Source organism: Parasteatoda tepidariorum, chromosome 6 (assembly GCF_043381705.1).
Source record: "Parasteatoda tepidariorum isolate YZ-2023 chromosome 6, CAS_Ptep_4.0, whole genome shotgun sequence".
Lineage (NCBI taxonomy): Eukaryota > Metazoa > Arthropoda > Arachnida > Araneae > Theridiidae > Parasteatoda > Parasteatoda tepidariorum.
Genome location: NC_092209.1, coordinates 16,875,959 through 16,899,480, shown reverse-complemented (window position 1 = coordinate 16,899,480; position 23,522 = coordinate 16,875,959). Strand labels below are relative to the sequence as shown.

Below are 23,522 nucleotides of genomic sequence, written 5' to 3'. Positions count from 1 at the left end.
TTTTCATTGAAAAGTATATTTTATTCACTTCTAACAATATTTATAATATTTGTAATCCTAAAAAAAGAGTGGTCCTCTTCGTAACAGGTATCGAGGCAGAGACATATTGCTTGAAGAGAATTTTTCTCACAGGTTTTTGAGAATGATAACCTACATTAAACAAAAAAAAGAAACAAAAAAAGCAGGTGTTCTACTGGTCATCAAGAATGCGTCGTGATACTTACCAATGGTGTTTTATGATTAACTGCTGTTTACATCACGAAAATAAATAAATAAAAGATTAAAAGAAAGCACGCTTAGAGCATGGGAGTGTCCGATGGAATTATGAACTGACAATGATCGTGAAGAAAATAATAATACATTATCATCCACATTTTTTGGATGTATTATTTCTATATCTTTTTAATCTTTATCAAATAAATGCTTTTATATAAATAAATACATCACATTATTCTTATAAAAATTAGTATTTTTAATCAGATTTCTTTTTAATTTCATCTTACTGCATGTAATGTGTTTTAAAAACCTTTTTTTCTATTTACTGAAAGTTTACATTGAATTTTTATAAAACGAATAATAATTTATATTCGATTAAATGTTGAGTAATCGGAAAAAACAATTTGATATTTAATTTCAAATTTAATTTGTCGTTCAACTCCTCTCCGTTACCTATGACAATGAAACCGTTTGTGATTTTTTTTTTCAGTCTCGCCTTCCTCAGTAGTGATTCGAAAGATTTCGATATCTTTTTGATGCCTTCTGCTCTTAAATATTAATTTGTGATCCCTAATGTGTTATACATTCCATTCAAATTGATTGGGAAAAAAATCTAGAAATACAATAATGTTCGCAAAACTATTTTTATATTTCTATATGAATACTTATTAATTTAACACCGTTCCCACGAGCCTTAAATTTTGATATGAAAATTATAAATTTTTCTGTTATTGTATGTTGTCGAATAATTTGTCGAAATGTCTATGTTTGTACTATTTTTCTTTGTTACCTCATTTTATTAAAGCCGCTGGACGCGTTGATTGGCTTGACTAAAAATCTATTTTAATATAATGATCATAAAAGGAATAAAAACATTTTATTCAGAAATAATATCACTGTTAAAAAGTTCTTATTTTTTTTATTTTTTTAGCTATTAAAATAAATTATTATGAAATATGTACTCATTTCTTACTGTTCTATTTGAAAATGGTAAAACCAATATAAATCATATATCTGATGCTAAATTTACACTGTCGGAGTGTTCTCACTCCTTCATGATAAAATAAATAAATAAATATATAAAATTAAGGGAAAAAATCCTGGCTGAGTCCATACAAAATCCATTTGAATTTTATTTGGTATCACAAATATATTAAATCATAAAAAAACAAACATTATCAAAATCTAACGATTTAATGGTGAGAAAGGTGCGACTAAAAACATCAAAAACTGTTTGATTAGCGGAGGAAACTGAGAGCAAACAAAAGACGTTTATTAGAAACACCTCCAAGTTTCATTGAGCAATCTAGTAAAATGTAATGTTTTTAGTCCCACTTTTATCACTAGTGATTTGTAAGATTTCAATGGCTTTTTTGTTTTTTCATCTATGAAATATTGATTTGTGATGCGAAGGCTTTTATTACTACAGTTTAGACAATGATTCTAAGAATATGTTTAAGGTTAGCCTTAACGGTTGACGGAACTACCCCCCTATATCCTCACTTCACTAGTGCTTCGAGCTGCCCTTTCTTTTATCTGAAAACTAAAATATTATGTAGACCCATGGCTTGATTATGAATCTGCACAATACAGTGGAAAATAATTCTAACATTAATCATTATTTAGCTGAAATCGTCACTACAACTTGCATCCCTTACAATAAATTAAACAAAGAAAAAATTTAAATTTAATTTGTTCAATAATGTACCAATCAGGTTCGAAGCACACGCGTGACGTCGCTTGCAGGTATCCAGTTAAATCTGATTTGAAAAGTGATTCAGTGTGATAATAAACCTAAGCCTTAAAGCTGTAACATTAACACGCCACGCACATTCACGTGATTCGACACAACCATGAAATTAATAGCTAATTTTGAAATTATAAGAGCCATTGTAACTGTGAGTTTTAGATTTTGTTCTAAAAAAAAAATCTGGGTGCTGGGTCGAACTGGTCAGGTCATTTACCTGAAATGGCAGCGTCATTTGGGCTGCTACTATATGATGAGCCCTCATAGAAAATGCATCCCGGGATCTCATGACCATTTAAAAAAAAATAGCATCTAAAAGTTTTTATAGTCCAAGAACATATTTTATTATAATAAATTGTCCCGCAGTTGACTGATCGCTAAGACACGGTTCCCAGCAGATCACCGAAGTCAAACATCAGTGGCTGCGTTCAGTTTGCTAGTGGGTGACCACTTGGATCAGTCTGCATAGGGACAGAGGGTGTGCGATATTGGATCTCGTTAAACTGTTCTACCGTAAAGTGCTCGACTTCGCGTGCAGGTCGTCGCGCTACCGAAGCGGGGGTGCCATCCCCTCTGCAGAGGATCAAAATTGTGATGGCATGTCTTCAAATCATCCTCAGGCATGGTTCCCAGACCGTCGCTAATAGCCCATTGAGCAGCTCCAGTGCTATTTACACGAACTACAACAATATTATAATAAATTGCATTCTTAGCATTGTGGTTAAAATATATTTATATAAAATCTTTAAAAAAGAATCAGTTCAAGCTATAAAAATTCGCCTCTATTAAGCGTATCGATCGCTATTAATTATTTATATGTGTATCAAGCTCTAAAGAACGTCCAGAGTCGGAGTAGAAGATAGCTACTGTCGACTTCACAGCTCTGTTGACAACTCAAACACGGAGATCAGTGTATGGAACTCGACGTCCTCGGTGGTAGGTTCTTTTCAAATCAAAAACCGTTCTTTTTCTTTATACCTGTTACTTTATAATATCTGTTAACTGGGGGTAAGTAGTAACTGTAACCAAGTTGTAAATAGAGGTTGGGCAATCCGTTGATCTGGTTTTACTTTCATCCTCTCCTCAGATCGTCCTGTTTTCAAATTTTTGCGGATTTCAATTTGTTTACTCATTGATATATATAGAGAAAATTATTGTCGTGTAGGTGTTTAATTCCGCTGGTTTTAATTAAAAAAATTTCATAATTTTGTTGTGTTACATACAATTCGATATTGTTTACATTTGGAGTCGATGTTTCTTTTAAAATGAGAAAATCTTGTTGTATTGAAGATGCTAATTTTACTCCAAAAAATTCGTCATGCTCAATGGTTTTAAGAAGTGCTTGTTCACATGGTCATCATTCTCATAAGACTTTAGCTGTCAAAAATTCTGGAAATCAAGAAGTGAACTGTTTGGATAAGTAAATATTCTTTTTTTATTCACTTTTAGAAATGATTTAATATCGTTTGTTTGTAAACAATATTATGAATCCTTTACTCACGGATTATAACTCTTTCACAGAGAAGATTCATGCTCAATGGGATTTTATTTTTTTTGTTATTTCCTTTATTTACTCTCCGTTATAATTATCATATTCGACATTTCGCTTAATTCTTCAATAATTAACAATGAAATGTTTACACTGAATAAAATTGTATGTAACTTTTTTGGAGAATGCCGTAGAATTAAACTTTTGGTTACTGTGGAAAAACATCATTTACTATATTGTTTGAACTGCTTATTGTGTTCACATTTACTTTTTATTTATCATTTTACTTCTTTTTTCATTGAATGACACTAGTATCACTATCACTTCTCTATTCTATCTCTTGTTCCATCTTTTAACATTTTACTTAAAAATATGTAATGATTCTTATAAGTTATCTTTCAATCCATTAAATAAAAATAGTGTATTGTGGTTTGAGGAAGACTATCCTATAAATACCTGCACCAGAATGGTCAATGGCAATAATGCGACAACTGAAAATGGCATGTCATAAAATTATTAATATCTGGGTGATATTTCTAGCCAAGGTGCCATTAGGCTTTTTAACTTGCAATTTTTTGAAAAATATATGTGTATTGATGTGTTCATGGTAGATATGAGTTTTTTCCTTTGAGTTATATCCCTTCTGAGATATTTTTTCTTTAAGTTTTTTGTGTACCATTGCCTGGTTAGCACAGAAGTTTGTCGGGTTTTTTTTTTTTTTGAACCTCTTATATCGATTTAGAAATCTTCCCTATATCAGCCTCAATATTATTACCGCATCTGAGCGTATTAAATATATATATATCTTTAAATTTATTCAGTCAAATATAAGCATCCATAGCAGTAACACTTTGTCAATTGATATTTTAATATTAATTAAGATACCTTGGTCGACTCGATCTATGTTGCTAGGCTGTTTGCTAATTACCTGATTTAAACACTATTGAGTAATTTTACCATGTTTTCCTTTGTAAATTGTGAAGCCTTCAGGCCGAATTGAACATTAGTCACAGATTGTGTTCTAATTTCACGCTTTAAAAAATTCTTGCCATTTGTTTTTATGGAATTCACAGGATTTTTCAATCACACATGAAATTAAAGTATTAAAAGTTTCCGGTTTTACGAGATTAAAAAAAAATTTGTTTATTACAGAATCAAGCAAATTATATTTTATTATTTGATGGATATATCAGAGTTCTCCCTAGGAATTTAAAAGGGCAGGGAGCTTCCTCATAGAAAAAGGCAATTTGATTTTTAATACTGTTAAAATTTATCAAAATGTGTAATGAATAATTTTTTAATTGCCCTTGTATACTATTTTATGTATTTGTAAGTAATTCTCACTCATTATCAAAATAAAAGAAAAATTTGTAGTTTGTAAGAAAAGGCATGCTAAAAGACAATCACTGTGCACAATATTTTTTTAAAAAAAGGTATATATAAAAGAAAAAAATTATTAATTGATGAACATCTTCAAAACTTTTTTCTATAATTTAAACTGAAAATTATGAAAAAAAAGGAATTACAGGTGCATTAAAAAGTGGTATTTATTTAAAACATAATTTAAAAATTTAAAATCACTTACAAATTCATTAATATCAAATTCATTAATCTTCTCATAATCTGTAAAATTAATTAATCTCCGCAAAAAAAAAAAAAAAAAAAAAAAAAAAAAAAAAANAATCAGATGAGAATAATCCTAATAAAATTAAACCTATAGATATAAATAATTTTATCAGTGTGTAATTATTATATTAGTTAAACAGTGAATTAATTTCTTTAAAAATGGAATATGAATAAAAGGGCAATGTTTTTAAGGGATGGCGGCTTATTTTTACCACATAAGTGCATCAAAAGGCTAACTGGGCTGCCATTCGAAAAATGCTTAGGGAGAATACTGGTTCTATTTTATGCTGCAGAATATGTTTGCTAAATTATTATCTATTTTATCCATAATGTAGTTTAATAAGTTGATAAATTTTTTAATTATAGTTGATAAAAAAAAAATTTCTCTTGTCACAACAGTAACCCAGTAGATACTTTTACTAATTTTAAAAAAATTATGTCTACTGCTTTAAAAAACATCAATTTATAACTCAGCCACTCGTTACTTTATAGTTTTCAACTAATAATTTCCGGATTGACATTTCTATAACAGTTTAAATGTTTGTATTGGGGTCGTGTAATCCTTAAAGGGAATACGAGGATACCATCTTCGTAACTGTAAAGTGAAGACAGGCGATAGTTTTACTGTATAGTCATTTTAATCATCGAACAGTTTTTAAAAGTGGCAAAATTTACATTTTATTAAACACAGTACATTTTTTCTCTATATTTATATTAACTTTCTTAAATTGTCTATCTTTTATTTTCTCACCTTTCATTGTTACTATTTAACTCATAGGCAGTTTAGCAAAGTTGGGAGAATGTTTCTCCTTAATGCCCTATTTCCCTATCTAATAACTTAGAAAAACTGAATATGCTATGCGGAGAAAAGTGCAGGTTAAAATACTACTTTTTTATGTGCAGAACCGTCAGTGGGTTAAGATAATTGAGTTATAATCTTCTGACTATCTACACAATAAATAAATGAACTCAAAAGTAAAAAAAATAAATCATATATCTGATAGGTATATTTTATTCCTGTTTTTTAAAGTAAAGGTGTTTGATAAGATGGCTTTTTTTTTTCTCTTTAAAATTCCGTACAATTTTATTGTTATAAAATAATGTTTTTTGTAGTTTTATTATGCATTTTAATAAATAAATGATTTTTTATTTTGAGCTGAGATTACTGTATTTATTTGCTAAATTTTGTAATTTTTCTCCTTTCAGCCAACAATAGTGACTTGTAATAAATACTTTTTCCAATATTGATGTTCAGGTGCTATAAAAAATCAATTTAGTCGAGGTAATTTTTTTTATTAAAATATATTGATTAAAAATTATTTTTATGCCATGCAATTTTTTTTCTTTATTATCGAATTATGAATTTAATTTTATGGAGCTATTGTAAATTAAGTTATGGTTCTTATGTTCTCTCATTTATTCATCATTACATGGTCAATTAATAATTATTGTTTATTTCATAGGCCAATGTTTATTTCAGCATGGTTTCATTCATTGCTTTTTTCATTTGATATTCAAATTGGGCAACTGATGTCATGCTTCTCAGTTGATTTTGAGCTTAATGGCATAAGCTTGAATCAGCTAGAATATTCAATATAAAGAATAAAATGATATTATTCATTGGAAAAGTATAATGGAAGCAATTAAATGCAATTAAAACTATAGATAACATGATTCAGGTGGTCTTTTTTTTCTTTCAAATGAAGATGAATGCTGAAAACTTGAAATTTCTTATTGTTTGTCTTAATCAGGTTCAAATGGCAGTCTTTTAAGATTTACAATTTCTTTTATTCTTTATTACCAGTTTGTATCATGTGTTGGCCTCATTGATGGACATTCTACTGCCTAGATGCCATAAAGTGTTTAATACTATAGCCTTGAATCTAAAAGTTCATAAAAAATAATTTAATATTTTATAGGAATAAAATGAAACAAAGTAAATTTAAAAGGAATAGCAATTAAAACAAAATTACAAAATCGTTATTTTTTTCTTCTTTTTTCTTTTTTGTAACTGTTGGACTGAGCTTCTTCAATTGAAATTTCGACCACTCTTTAACTAGCCAAAGCACGTAAATCTGTTATGGAGTACTCTGATTGATAACATTATGAGTTTAAACTATTTCCTGACTGTTGCGAGTAGAAAATGTCATCAAACAGAATTTTGATCTCTTTTGGAAGTAAACAAACTGACATAAAACTAATAAAATAAAATTTTAATGAACAGTTTTATTGCAGCTGACAAAAAACCAAATATAATTTTATTTTTGTCAGTTTTGAAGCAAACTTTTGTTGAAAATTTCTTCACTCTCTTCCCATCTTTCGAAACTTATGTGCCCCATGTTTTTCAGATCAGCCAAATTAAAATCTTTTTTAGTCTACTTGAAGAAAAGTGTAGTTTTTTTTTTAAAATTTATTTTATGGAGTATGGTACCTAAAAAAAGAAATTTTTAAATAATTAGGCTGAACCTAACTTTATTAAATAAAAACTTTCTCTCAATAGATATTTAAGCTAATTTAATGAAGGTTGTAGATAGTTTATTTAAGTAATAAAAGTGTAATGATAATTTTTAAATTATTGAGGAAGTAGTTATAAAAATTTTTGTTTTATCATTCGAGTTTTTGCCATCATTATCAAAGAATAATGATTATTGAAANTTTATTAAATAAAAGCTTTCTCTCAATAGATATTTAATCTAATTTAATGAAGGTTGTAGATAGTTTATTTAAGTAATAAAAGTGTAATGATAATTTTTAAATTATTGAAGAAGTAGTTATAAAAATTTTTGTTTTATCATTCGAGTTTTTGCCATCATTATCAAAGAATAATGATTATTGAAAAATGGTTTTATAAAATTGTTTTGAGACAATGAGTAATATTATTGTTTAGTGAAAGTTTTAAATATCTGTGATAAGTTTTCAAAGTCTTGCTGTCAAGAGAAGTGAAAGATGCAAAAATAACTGTAAGAGGTTAAATTTTCTACCTATTTAAATTTGTAATCAAAATTATTCACTCCTTTTCTCACAATTTCTATTAAACTAATCCCCAAATGTAACAGTTAAACATCTTCCAATGTTTTTAAAGATTTAAAATGCATGGAAAAAAAGTTAATACTACTTGTCCTGCTCCAGGAATTGGAGTTGTCTGATTTCCTAATTGTTTATTTTTCCTATGAGTCCCTATATTTAAAAAAAAAAAAAAGCAATATTTTGCCTTATTTCTTTTTCTTAATATAAAGTTTCAATATCAGAATTTTTGGTACTTCCATGAAATGCTGCATAGCAAAAATTTACAAGTTTCCTAAATCGAGAAGTAAAAAAAAAAAAAGAAACAGAAGAAAAAAATTCTACAACAATGTTGTTTTTATTGAGATAAAACTCGTTCTCATAAATAAGGAACGGATTCGATTCTTAAGAGTGGATTTTTAAATAGGTGTCTTCATTAAAAAAAACTTACTTTTCTTGTTAGGCTCTGGTTGGTTTCAATGAATGATTAATTTAATTTACCCACTAATATATTGAAAATTGCTTATTTTAATTAGAGTAATAATGATTTTTTTTAATCTACTTATTTAATGTGCCAATAGCTTATCTTGCTTGTGTTCAATATTTAAGATATTGAATTGATTACTTTTTTCCATTAAAAGCATGCTATAAGTGATATAAAGACAGAAATTTTCTTTCAAACTTTGTTAAAATATAATAAATTAAAAATATTTTTTTATTATTTTTTATTATTAAGTTAAATAGGGCTAATTAACGTAATTTCGAAAATTGTCTATTCATATTTGTTAAGCTTGGGTAAGTTGATTCTCTGCCAGTCACTTAAAAGTTTGTCCTGTGTTTAAAAAAAAAAAATCCTGTAATTTTTATCGCCTTCGCTTCTGAGACTGCCTGCTATCTAAGATCTTTATGACAGTCAACGTTCTTGCAACTTTATTTAAGTTACAGGTGGAGAAGTTTGGTCTTTCCACCTGTCGGGAAATTTATTGATTCCAATAAATGTACGTATTTGTGTAAGATTACTCGGCAAAGCCGAATTTAAAAAGAAAAAATAAATTATAATAATCATTCGGCAAATTGGCACTACTTGGTAAAAAAAAATACTCGTGGTAAAAAAAAAAAATAAATAAATAAAGCGTAAATTTCAATTTCTAACTTAATTGTTACTTTTAGGACTTCCCTTGGATTCTATGTCTCAAATACTGTTGATAATGAATTTTTAAATTATCGCAGTTACCACAGCTGTTTAAGTTTTATTAAAAAAAAAAAAAATAAAGATTTAGTTCAAGATAAAATTTATGTGAAGCTTTCTATTTTATTTTTCCATTGGTTATAAATTTTGAATCCTACTTTTCGATGGTCGAGATAAAAGGTAATAATGTTTTTTTTCCTTCTTTTTTTTAAATAGATTTTTACTTATAAACTAATGATTAATATTTAGCGACATGCCTTTATCTGTCGAATTAATGTTTTTGTTCTTAGTATAGTCTTAATTCCTAAAAAAGTAAATTGTAACAAGTAAATTTTTTTTGTGTGCTTAGTATATTTATTGGATTTGCTGGTGCCCTTGGTATAGAACTTTTTGGGGTAGTCTACTTATTTTTTCTTTATCTTAAAAAAAGTTGTCGTCACCATCGCTATTTTAGAACACGCTTCTTACTCTTGTAACGCTTTAACTATTAGATTGAAATAATAATAATTGAGTTTCACGCATTTTTAGAGAATGTTCCGTTCAAGGGATATTCTGATATAAAAATACCATCGATTGCGGACATCGGTTAAGCTTAATGTCAAATTTCATTAATTTTCTGAGCTGCGTAATTTAATTTAGTGGAAATAATTAGAAAAGTTGTGTTTTTTTCTTTTTTTTATTCGCGATCTGAAGTAGTTTTTTTTAAATGGTTTTTTGACGTAAAAGAAGGTATGAAGGTTAATTGTTGTAAATTTTTTTTCAGCCATCTACTACCTAGCTATGTCCAAAGGAGAGAAAAATATCTTTGCTTTAACGCTCGAATTACTGTTTTTATTTTATTTTATAACCGTTGTTGTACAGTCAACCCAATTTTTTTGGGTTTACGACTACTAATGTTCAGCGCTGTAACCTTGTAATTTTGAACTCAATGCAGAAGACAAGGAACTCCTGGATTTGTTGGGGGAAATTTGCCTTCGTGGAGGACTTTATTGATGGAACTAACCAGGGCCGAGGCGGCCCTGAACTAACCCGCGTTTGCGTTACATAGAGAGGAAAACCTCCCATGCAGTCCATGCACCACTAAGGATATTTTACATCAGCATTGTGGTCGGTGAAAGCCGAATGCAGAAATCGTATCGACCAGCCATCGCTGGGATTCGAACCCGGTTCACCTCATTGGAAGGCGAAGGCTCTATCCCCTGAGCCATTTGAATTACCGTTTCTAAATTATCTGGAGAAAAAAAAACTGCATAAGTTTTTTGAATTATAACTTATACGAGAGCTTTTATCGAAATTCCTATCCGTTATACGTGTTTTTGTAGAGAAATTTATCTAGCAATTTTTATTATTTTATAAACTCGCGCTAGAGTTGATGTCAAAAGTAACAAAGAAAAATGAATCTGAATAAGCGAAAGGTTATATATTGCCATTTATAAACTTAACATTTTTATCGAAACTTTTAAAAATATAAAGAGAGATAAAAACTGTTTCCAGTGCGAATTGCTATGATATAATGTTATGGTTATATATTGGTAACAAGTAAAATTATATTCGCATATTCTGTATTTTTTTCTATATTTTTTTATTAATTTTTTTTCTAGTTCATTAGATTATTTTTCAAATCCATATGTTCTTTTATTTCATTACGGTTAACATATTAATGAAAATTTCCTTCATAAAATTATGCTATTTGTGCATTTTCTTAACAAAATTATCTTTCTTATTTACTTTTAAGAAGATTAGAAGGGGGGGGGGTATGTCTATCAAGCTAATTCTGGGAAGAAATGTACGAATTTGCACACGGACAAGAATTGTTTTTCTACAACGCAGTCTTGAGTGTTAACTCTGGGGGGTTGGGGGTATCGCTAACCCCCCGGATTTTCCATGTTATTAATTTACAAAAAATGGAAATAAACTATTTTTTCAACTTGATCTTCAGTGATTGAGAAGCAACCACGAGGTTTGGTGAGCGAAGCGAGCAGGTAGCAAAGCCTACTAGATATGAAAAATTTTTTTTTTTTTTTTAAGTAAGATAAATTTTGAAATGAATAGTGATTGTGATTTAAATATCTGATCATAAATATAGTTCATATGAATAAAATAATTATGTTGATGCCAACGAGTAATTCTAATTTCCAAAGAAATTTTTATAAATAAAGTTACTATAGAAATTACCAAGTCAGAGGCTGAACTAGATCAGTGTTCCACTATCATTCAATTTCATAGCTGCCAACTCTTCCGGTTTTTCCGGATGATTTTATTTTCATATTTAAAGTGCTAGCGAAATTCATGTTATTTCACTAAACTTTTTGAATTATAATAACAATTTTAAATCAGTTTGACCACCACTACATATAAATAATTACAACAAATATATAAACGCATATTATTCTTTACAATAGCGAATTTCAACCTGATTAAAATATAAATATATTTTTGAGGAAGATATTTTTTCGGTAATTGTTTTACTACCACTTGGAAAATTCATTCTCGAAATGAGTGAATGTTGGCAGGTATGCAATTTCCGCTAGCGCCAATCCTATTTAGCAATTTATATTCCTATCCAAATAAAAACGCATCCCCATTGGTAACATCTGTAACTAATTGATCTTTAATGATTATTTCTGATGGCAAAATATTAAAATGCATTTGTTTTTCAAATGTTTAACAAATTAAAAAAAAAAAAATTCTTTTTTTATAGTCTTACATCTAATTCATTTTAAACGGATATTTGCATTCTAAATAGTTCATTGAAATAGAAAACCGCTTGAGAAAGTGTTACATTTGACTAATATTTTGTAGGTTAAAATTATTTTCTCTGTTTGAGGATTGCCGAATTATTTGTTACAGACCTTTCGAGGTCGTGGCTACTGATTATTCACTGCTTAAAGAGCAAGGAACTGCAGGTGCAAGTTAGCACGTTTTGATCCTAGGATCATATAGGGTCGCCATCTCGGCTTCTGCTTACACGCCTTCTCTTGAGTTCCTGCATTATTTATCAAATACTATATAACGATATTGTTAAATTTTTCCCATTAATGATTTTACTTAACTCTCGCAATAATAAAAAAATGTTTATAAAAAAGAGCACTTTTCTTATTATGAGCTAAGCTGGCTTGACATTTATTAAAACCTTTGACTTGATTTATTAATTTACAAATTTGTTTTTGTTGAAACTAATATTTGAAGGCTACGGGGAAATCTAGTGATAAAACCAAAATTTTTAGAAGTGTAAAATTTTTTACTTTAAAATGTTCATTAGCATTGTTTCCGTGTGGATACTTTTTAGATTTCTTGAATTTCCGCTATTTTACAGCTGCTCTCTTGCCTGCTCCGCTCACCAACCCCAGTGGTTGCCTCATATTCATCTTTTCCTCATATTCATTCCCTCTGAAATGTCGATATTTTTTTTAAAAAAAAAGATGTTGTTTATTTGTTAATAATAACAAAATAAACGTTTTCTTGGTTTTAAAAAACAGAAAGAAAATATATTTAACCTTAGAAATCCCAAATGTCTGACCCAAAAAGAAATAATATTTTTTTCATTAACAATATATTACGATAACCTTATATTGTATAACAGTTAAAATTGGAAAAGGTCTTGAGTCTTAATATTTTAAAACATTTCGATATAAATTTTTATCTTGCAACGTCTTATCTCTATCATTTTTTTTTTTTTAAATTTTATTTATTTTTAAATACATAGTTTCACTTTCCTGTCAGACATAGGCTCAAAAAATGTGATTAATTAAGTTTTCGATAAGTTTTTATTGAAACAATTGTCATAATTTGCTCATGACTTGAGACTATTTTTCTTCTGCTGGTATCTGTTGTAATTTATTTCCTGACAAAATGAAATGTAACACCTTGAATGTCTTACTGTGGGTGGATGGCGTAGGGTGAAAAATTGGTCGATTGTCCATGAAGATATATATTTTTTAAGACAATACGTTACCGCGATATATCAGATACAGAACCGGTTGTGAATGAATTGCTGTTTCAATAGGTATTCTATTTGTGGCGATGAGCAGAGCTCTTTCAGATAGTGTTGGAGGGCTCTTTTTCATATTTCCGAAAATAATTTAAATCCTCATTGTTAGTTTACTGGTTAAGATTAAGTTTACTAGTTACGAAAACGTCTTATCGCAAAGTTTATATATAGTATATCGCAATATCTTTTGACAAAAAGAAAAAATTGAGATGTTGAAAAATGAAGTATTGTAAATTTAAATAATAATTGGATTTACTCGATTCCTTTTTACTGCGGAATTTTTAAATGAAATTAATTAAAATAAAAGTGACCTCTAACAACGGCTTAGAAGAAACGTACCTAGATACTTTTCCTATTTTACTCTTAGACTGGTTTGCGTTTTAAGTATCACAATGCTATTGTTAAAAATGGTGAATGAAGTTAATAATAGCATTCTGGCGCGATTTGTCTGGCTAGATTACGATTTGTCAGACTAGAAAATGATATAAATGAATACGGCCGATACGATGTTAAACTCATTTTCTACATATGTTTCTAAGATAATGGTGAATTGAAGTTAATAATAGCATTCATTTGCGGATTCTTGCATTTATTTAACGATTTGTCTGACTAGAAACTGATATAAATGAATATAATCGGTACGATGTTGGACTCATTTGCAATTTTATTTATTATTGATTTCTACTTTAGATTTTTTACTCGTTTTTTTTTCTTCTTTTTCTTTGTCATTAGGGGGTATTTATAAGGTCCGATTAATGAATAATGAGCGTCATTGGTGTCCAATTTTTGAGGGGGACGAAATTAAAATAAACAGTCATAAAATTCTCTAAATTTCATCAATATGGAAAAAAATTAATCTTACATCTGCGAAAAGATTATTATTTTTTATTTATTTATATGTTTCTTGTTTTTAACTTTGTTGAACTTAATAAGAATCCCCGCTAACGACGCCCATGAAATCTTGGAATATTAAAAAATTAGTTTTAAGTTCTTTGTGCCCTGCTCTTGGCAGAAGATTTCGATCTTAATTATTAATCGATCGATCTTTATTATTATTTTATTTTACTGATGTATTCTTAAGCGCATATTTTATCAAAATATCGATAATAAAAAATAAATTTTCATGTCCCTTTCTTTTTAAATTGTATTAATTCAAAGCGAAGCTTTTTACTTCGTATTAAATCCCCCCCCCCTCAAATATTGCAGCTCTTCCAACTACTGCGCTTTCTACAAAATATTTTATAGAGTGGTAAACATTTAAAAGACAAAATTTTCGTTATTTTGGGTAATTTTGCTAAGATTTTAAAAGCTTCATCACGAAATAGCAGGAACAAAGTGGCGTTGTATATGAATTTTTAAATCATTAATATGCAGTGGTGTGAAAATTAAGTTCAAATTAATAAAAAATACATTAATATATAAACATAGGTACCACTATATTCATTCTATAGAATAAATTTTTACAAAGATTGTAGAAAGCTGTCAGCCTTGCTTCTGTATGAAAAGAAATTTTTTTTTTTTTTTGAAAATTTTAATCTTTTGAAAATTGTTATTTACAACCATAAGAATTGTATTTTGTTTTATTAAACAAAGCTTAGACCAATTATCTGCCTTTCGCTCGATCCGTTTTAATTTTCAAGATTGATTTGAGTGTAACTTCGTAAATACGTTATCACTTAACGGCAGGCGTCTGTCTTACGTTTTAAAACACTCTAATTATCACATTGTCGAAGACCGTTAAGTGTTTTCTTCTTAATGACGTTTTATATTGTGTCGGAAGTTGGCGAACATCACTTTTTTATTTTGGAAATCTGCCAAAGGCACTGCTGGTGAGTAAGGAGGTAAAGAAATTTTATTTTCTTTAAAGTTTTCACTTGACTTGGAACTTAATGTTATTTAAATCTGAGTAAACGGATCGCCGATTTCTATTGAACTAAGTCAGTGAAAGTGGTCTTTCTTGTTAAAGATTTATTATTATTTTTATTTTTCGAAATTTATATATTTTACGTATTTTTTTTCCTTATGTATTTATCAGCTCTTGAGGAGTCACAAAGGAGTTTGAGGATTTAAAGTAATTTTAGTTTAGCGCCATTTACAAGGGAGCCGGAAGTTTAAACTTTTGAAAAGAGGGAAAATAATTCGATTTATGGAATTTGAAATTTATCAAATCAGACTTTTGCTGAATAATACTTTTTTAAAAAACTTGAAATTAGAATTTAACTTCGACTTTTTATCTCGTTAAACGGAGTTATATATCGCGTCTGCATAGATTAATAAAAAAAAAAGTTATGAGTCGTTTTAAAAATATTTAAATAGGATTGCTCGGAAATATTTTTTTTTTATACAATCATTAAAGAAATTATAATTTTATAAGGAACCGTATTTGGTAACTTATGAAAAAAGTCCGATAGGAATATCTTGAAAATTTAAAAAGTTTCTAACAATTTTCTAAATGCGTTTTGTACATTTTGTAAGAAAGCTTTAAATGATAAGTTCTTTTCTACAAATTTCTTTTTGTATCATAACACAAAATTTAATAACAAATGATAATACCTTAAAATAATCGTCTGTACACCGAAATGTGATTTATAAAGAAAAAAAAATGTGAAAAAAGCACACTTTTATGTGGGATGATCCCCCACAATGCCGCGGTGATTTTTAATAAATCTTATTTAATAGTACAAAATAGAATTTATGGAAAACCCATAGTCATTCAGCGGTTTCTTTGAAAAGTATAAAAAAGTGGAACATTGCTGAAAACTTTTTTAAGACATTCAAATCGGGAACTTTTTTCATTCGTTTTTAAATATGATTCTCTACGAAATTCTGTGTAAAAAATTTTTTTTTGAACTGCGCATTATGAAGGAACTGCTTCTTTAAATGCTCTTATCTTGCACAATATTTAACGATTTTTTTTAAAGTTTAATAATTTTGCTATTTATATATATATATAACATATATCACTCTTAAATAATTGAAAGCTTTAAAACGACTATGATGTATATGAAAACGAGTATATAAGTAAGAAAAATTACATTAACACCTTGAAAGTTATAAAATAATCCTCTAGGTATTTTTTCAGAACTTTTAAAAAATGTCAAAAACTATAAATGTTTCTTCCATTGTAAGGTAATGCACATCCAGATTGATTTTCTCTTTTATGTATAGAGTAAACATAGACTTAATTAAGGTACTACGTTGATCGCTGTATAATTTTTGAAAAAAAATTTTATTGAATAGAAGAGCTTGGTTTTACTAATTTGCTCTATCAAATGATTAATTCCTTATGTTTGGTTTTTAATACTGCTACTGAAACTTAGGGCTTTTATATCTATTTTTAAGTGAATGATATATCTGACAACATCGACCACTTTTCACTTGCAAAATTTAATAGGTGGCGTGGAAAACCAAAAAGGGTCTTCCGATTGATGACTGCGATTGTGAAGTTGAACTTAATTAAATACTCTATTGAGTTTTTTCTAATTGTTGAATACTTTGCTGAAGCAAAATATTTCATGAAGAACAAAATAGTATAATTTTTAGATATGAGAAATTTAAATTTTTCAATCATAACAATTTAAATATTCATTGGATTTAAGAAAAAAAATTGTTTTTTTGGAAACAGTAAATTTTTTACCGTAGATAATATACACTTACCTTACATAAATAAAGATTTAAGTATGAGATTTTTTTTTCTTTTGAAATTAATCATCGTTTCTTGGAAACAGTAAATTTTTTACCGTAGAAAAATATACACTTACTTTACATAAAGATTTAAGCATGGAGATTTTTTTTTCTTTTGAAATCACGGTATCTTTTTTTCCCTGCTATTATCAATAGCCTCTTTTAGGTCCTGCAGTGGACTGATTGTAAAGACACTGTTTCCAGTAGAACACCGAAGTAAAGCTTCACTGGCTGCAGTCAGTAAGCGGGTGGGTGACCACTTTGATCAGCCTATGTAAGGATCGAGGGTGTGCGGCATCAGTCCTCGTTAAACTATTCTACCATAAAGTGCTAAGCTTTTCGCGCAGGTCGTCGGTCTACCAAAGCGGAGGAGTCATCTCCTCTGTAGAGGATCGAAATTGTGATGGCATGTCTTCGGATCATCCTAAGGGATGCTTCCCAGACCGTCGCCAATAGCCCATTGTGAGCTCTAGTGTCACTTAAATAAAATTCCTACCTACCCTTCTTTCAGGGGCATGTAACATCATCTCAAGTCGAGTTTTCTTCTCACTGAGTTTAGCTTCTCACTGAGACAAATCACTTTCTGAATAATACATATTTTTACAATGTATTGCTCTTGAATTATTTTTCAGTATAAAATTAATTAATAATATTTTTTTTTTTGCTTTCAAAGGATGATGCTTTGGTGAGTAAAACTGCTTAAATATTGATGATAGTTTAGAAAATGAAATAGTCTATTTTGTTATAAATAATATTTTAATTAGAAACTAAAGCATAAGTTATAAAAAAATATTTTTCTGTTGCAGAAAATTTCTGGGGCAGTCAACTGCTGAGAAAGCATCCAACTTAGAATCTTGTGAAAATTATTTTCATTCGTCCCTGAAACAGTTTGCTTACAAGTCTGCTAAAACCTATTCTATTTTGAAAGAGAGCATTTACAATCATTTAGATGTAAGTTAAATATCATTTTCCCCCCTCTTAGTGGATTATTATAATTTAATCAAAACTTTTAAAGTTTTGAAAGTATTTATTTTTACCCAAAGAATCCATTTTTCTTGTATAGTACTTTTTTATTGTCCTTTTTGTGTACAGCTTTATGCTGACCAGTCTGTATGGTAGTCAGAAAGATCTCAGGTTTGAATCCCGCTTCAGGCATGGATGTGATTTCTCTCCCTCTGTCCTGTCTTTCTTATGTTGTTTGGTGACACTGTTCCACCTATATGGTGTCCATGAAAAAGAGTTCAACAATATCGCCTAAGTACCACAATGGTTACCAATATAATTGCCAAATGTGGTGGTCATTGAGGAAAAAAAAGGAAAGCTTATAATTTTATTGAGGATCTTCCTGCTTTGATGTTTTTCAGTACCTTTGACGCCTATTTTAAGAATTGTTACTTTCAATACAAATGACTGCCATTTAAAGCATATTTTAGCACTTGCTGTAGCCTATTTAATGAATGCAAATTTCTGACACAAACAATACAGTTAAAATCTTGTAGATATCTACTACCATTTGGGCCATATCTCTGGGAAATGGGAAACCATACAGAATACAGTTTCTGATATACTGCTTCTGGCCTGCACCATTTACAGTATTTGGGAACAAAATATTTTTAATTGTAGATTGATTATAGTTAATAACTTTGTTTACCATGGAAACTTTTGCTATTTACGTAACGGAAAAGCAGGATAGATGTTTTTTTTTCTTTCGAAAGTTGTTAACTGATATGAATTTATTTGTTTTTTGTATTGTATTTGTTCCCTTGTCATTTGAGTTTGATTCGAAAGTGCAAGTTTATGGATTTGAATATCAAGAATAAATATGATTCATAAATTGGTTGTGTGACTCTAAAAGTGTTTCTTTTTTATTTACCAATATTCCATTCTGTCATCCCATTCTGTAGTTAACAATGTTGTGTAATCTGTAATTTTAAACTTCTTCATAAGACAGTTGGATATATGACATCTGCCTTCTGAGGTACAATAAATGGGGGGATAAAAAAACACTTTCTGAGTAAAGTTTTAAGGTTTAAACCTAATAATTAAGTTTTCATGTATTAAAAAGCAATTTTAGTAGTTTGATATTAATAAATAATGATACAAATTAATAAGGGTCAAAGAAAAAGTTAAAAAATCTAACATTAGAAATTTTTTTTCTTTAATTTTCTTTTTTTTTTTTTCATACTATAAGATTTTTGTCCCTCAAATCTGGTAAATAGCTGGATTATTATAACTTTTATCTTTTCACTACTAAATATATTTAAATATATTTTACAGTATGAAAATTTATCTTTTACTGTAAGGAAATTAAATATTTCATTTTGTAATTTAAAATTACATACTACTGAAAACAGTTTTTTTACTTTTAAAAAGCATCCTTAAATATTAAAGGAAGATAATTTAGTATTTATTTGTTTAGCTTATCAACAATGTTTGGCCTACTCTCATTTTTAACTATGTTTTTTATTTTTAAACAGTATTCAAGCATATTAAAGAATAAATCTACAAATGAAAAGGAAACGTCATTTGAATCATTTAATGATTTACATAACCTGTCAAAATCAAGTGATTTGTCTTTGATTAACAATTCAATTAATCAAGTCGAATGCTGTCATACAAATAATAATTACCTGTAAGTACTTGAAATTTAGTTATTTTATGAGGTTTTATTTTAAAACTATCGATTAAAATTGTAATTAACTGTCAATTGCATTTTACAGCTCTTCAAATTACTCTTCTGATATGTCAAAATCAAGAGATTTTTCAAGAAGCAGTTTAGCTGCTGTAAATGCCCTCTCCGATTCAGAAAATGAAGAGAGCGTATCGAAAGGTTTGTTTTAATATTTTTTTATTGTTAACATATTTATTGTGCAGATAAATATCTGTTTTAAATATAACAATTTGTCAAAAAATGTAGGGAATTATAAAAATTTGTCGCAATTACTCAGTGGTTAAGGCACTTAGCTGTCACTGTGGGGTTTGATCCCCACTGGTGACTTGAAGCTCACCCAACTTCATGTCAATGGGTAGCAGCTTGTCTGGGAAGTAAAGGCGGCCTGTGCACAGTGCTGACCACATTGCTACAATCGTCGTGCAGACCCTTAACCTCCATGACCCACTGACCTACAATGGGCAGTTGCAGGAATGCTTTTTATTAAATAACTTTGTCAGCATATGACTGTGTAGAACATGCTATTCCCAAAATAAACTTTTTGAAAGCCAAAATAAGGTGTGTGCTCAATCATGAAATGGAAAATTCAGCTTTTAAGGATATCATAATAGTACTTTAAAATATTTAATTTTTTAATACATATTTTTTCTCATCAAAATGGGATCCTATTAGTAGAAAACCTAGGAAATAAGATGTCCCATACATATTATGGTGTTTTCTTCCCTATTTCCGTTGTCACCAGAACATGTTCAACTGAAATAAATCTGTTTCAATGAGGAGAAGAAAATAGTATTAATATTTGAACATTTCTGAATTCTGTTACAGTTTAACACTGCTCATAAGCACATAACTTAGAGCACCCTTAAACAAAATTTTATTAGATTCCTTCAAGCAGTGTGATTGCTCGGGGCTCACATATTGGCAGAACTGCTGGAAGATAGACCTGTATATTTTAAAGGAGATTTTGTAGAAGTTTGCTTTTTCCAAAATGCTCTAGTGATCTTTTTCCTTTCTTAAATTTCCCCCCTATCAGATTCAGTTTATAGCACTATTTTGTCTGCATATTGAGAAGAATGCAATATGTTACGTATTTTGAGTGCAATTGTGGCTTTATCTGATGTTTGGTATAAGCCAATGCGGCTTAAAAGCCAATCCTGACTTATTTACCATTGAACTCTACTTTCAACTCATTTTAAATGGAAATAATTTGCCATTTGATGATATTTTGTATTGACAGAAAGTGTATGAATTTGGATTTTCATTTCTTTAACAATTTGTGTCGATATAATTTTTTTTTTAATTATTAGAAAAGGATTTCACAACATTTTCAGTGCAAAATATCTAACAAATATTGTTGAGTTATAAGAATATGAAATAGAGGAAACTTAATATTTTATTTATATTCTGTGTATATTCATAATAAAATTATTTATGTGTAATAATTTAAATAATACTTACATAATCATTATGACTAAGACAAGAAAGAAGTAGAAATGTAAATACATTTCACTAGTGGGTTTATAAGACTTTGATAATCTAATAGGGGAAGAAAAATTCAAAGATTGATATTGTGAAGGGGTTCCCAATATAGCTACATTTTACTCATTTGTCACAAAACTGTAATGAATGATAATTGTTTTCCTAAATGAATGTTAACTTTATTTTTGTATTACGAATTGAAAGATATGATTGAAGTAATAAGTGAAATTTAGTATTTACGCGTACTTAACTAAAAATTACAGTTGAATTGGACAGCAAAAAAAAATTTTTTTAATCTATTTATTTAGTTTTGTATACGAGGTTTGCTTGAGCAAAACATATTTTATACTTTTGATGGAATTCTTTTTTTTTTATTTCAACAAATAAAAAATAAATTTTCCTCAAGTGATTATGCTACATAAAAATGTTTTTATTGATAAATGTTTTTTTTTCTTCTTCTGTATTAAAGAGTTTTAATTCTTATTAGGTACTACGAAGAAAAGAATGTCTAGAAAATCTTTCTCGTCCAAGTCACAGTTTTCTACTGGTAAAACAGAATCTCTTACCTCCAATAATCATTCAAATCATAATTCTCTGTCTATTTCGGTGTCTGTAAATAATGCAGGACATGCTACGTGTGAAACAACCCTGCAAAAATCCTATGCAACTGACTCTAATTCTAACTACCAAACACCTACCAGCAGTATTTTGTACAGGTCCAGTATCAACCATTTTCAAGGTATTATCTTTTGTCCGAATCAGTTGCCTTTTCTCTCTTTGATTGTTAATGTTTTTTGTTTATTTTTGAATAATGAATAGAGATCTATTTAAAGAATTCTACTGTGTTTTTCTAAATGAAAATAAATCATTTAAGTGATTTTATTAATTAACTTATATTTTTATTTTTCTATTATTTTATAATACATTGTTAGAACTATGTCTAAAATTGTAATATAATAACTATGTGAAAATTAATGTGTGTAGTGTTGATAACATAAGTCTGTTTCTAAGAACATTTGCTGATAGCATGTTCCAAAACTTAATTTTCATCCCATTTGCTTGAAAATTAATTACTATGCTTGTACGCAGAAATGTTTGAAACAATAAATATTTGTAAGAATGTCACTACATGTTGTGTTCGGAGACAAAAGAACTCAAGAAGGAAGTTCTTTTTATGAAAAAATACAAAGTGTATTATCAACACTGACGTTCTTATTGTTAGTTAGGATGCAACGAATAGTGATTTGACGGAATACCGAATTTTCGGCCATATATATCGATGGAATTCCGAATAAGCAGCTGCTAAATAGTAGCTTCTTTTCTTTTTTAAAGAACAAAAAAATCATTAATAAATATTATTTTTTATATATAAATTAATTTAGTTATTATTGATAATAATCAAACTTATTATTGGTATGAGGTCAAGGAAAAAAACTTTTAATAAAAATGTTTAAGAGAATAAAGGTGATCAGATATTAGAATAATTAGAAATGTTTAAAATAAATAAAATAAAAATTACAAATAGCTGTTTAAAAAAAACTGAAGTCGAAAAAAAAAAAACTAGAAATAAAATAAAATAAAAAATCGTTTTAATTCTTTAAACAAAATTTTACGACAAAAAATACTATTTTCCGGGAAAAAAATTATCCATAAAATGTTAAAAGAGATTATGTCTGTCAGAAACATTTTTAAAATTAATGTGCTATCATCAAAACATTCATAAAAAGATTATATAAAAACGCAAAATAAACAGAAAAAATAAAAATCTATCTTAATTTTTGTGAGAAAATTTTAAAGCTAAACATTTCAGTTTTCCAATTACCATATTTTCAAGAAAAAGAGAAGTGTAAAGTGTAATACAAATGCTTTTAATGAACACGTCATGACAAAAATGTCCCTAAAAACAAAAGTTTTTAAAAAAGAAAAAGCTAGATAGAAACCAACACAAAAAGCATTCTAAATTTTAAATGAAAGATTTAAAGTTAAAAACCTCATTTTAACTTTTTGCATAGCTGTATTTTTAAAAGAAAGGGAAATTAAAATAAGAGTTTTCATTACAAACTCTTTAAAAAATGTTGTCATAATAAAAATGCTTATAAAAAGAAAAGTTGATAAAAAAAGCAAATGAGAAACAAACAAAAGAATGTTCTCAGTTCTGAAATATAATTTTAACATTTGCAATCACAGTTTTCTAACTTACCGGTAATCCATCGTACCATATTAGAAAAAAGTGGCAATAAAAGAATGAAGTCTATTAAAAATGCTCCATTAAAATGCTGCGCTATAATTAATACATAAAAGTAAGCAAAGATAAAACAAGAAAAGTTCTCAATTTTTAAAGTATAAAGTGTTGGGAAAAAAAAGCTGGCTTGCTGAATGTAATTAAAAAACAATCAGCATTACAAAACTCGTGGTTCAGTATAAAGT

The 23,522-nt window shown here is 28.4% G+C and overlaps 1 protein-coding gene across 1 annotated transcript in view; it reads left to right on the top strand.

Moving 5' to 3' along the window:
* Positions 1-2,997: 2,997 nt before the first annotated feature.
* LOC107441910 (sun domain-containing protein 1) overlaps positions 2,998-23,522 on the top strand; it is a gene marked incomplete at its 3' end in the record, with an annotated part of 39,965 nt that continues 19,440 nt past the window's right edge. Inside the window, 5 exon segments of the mRNA XM_043040797.2 lie at positions 2,998-3,383; positions 17,752-17,896; positions 19,423-19,577; positions 19,666-19,775; positions 21,583-21,834. Coding sequence (XP_042896731.2) covers positions 3,229-3,383; positions 17,752-17,896; positions 19,423-19,577; positions 19,666-19,775; positions 21,583-21,834 — 817 coding nt within the window.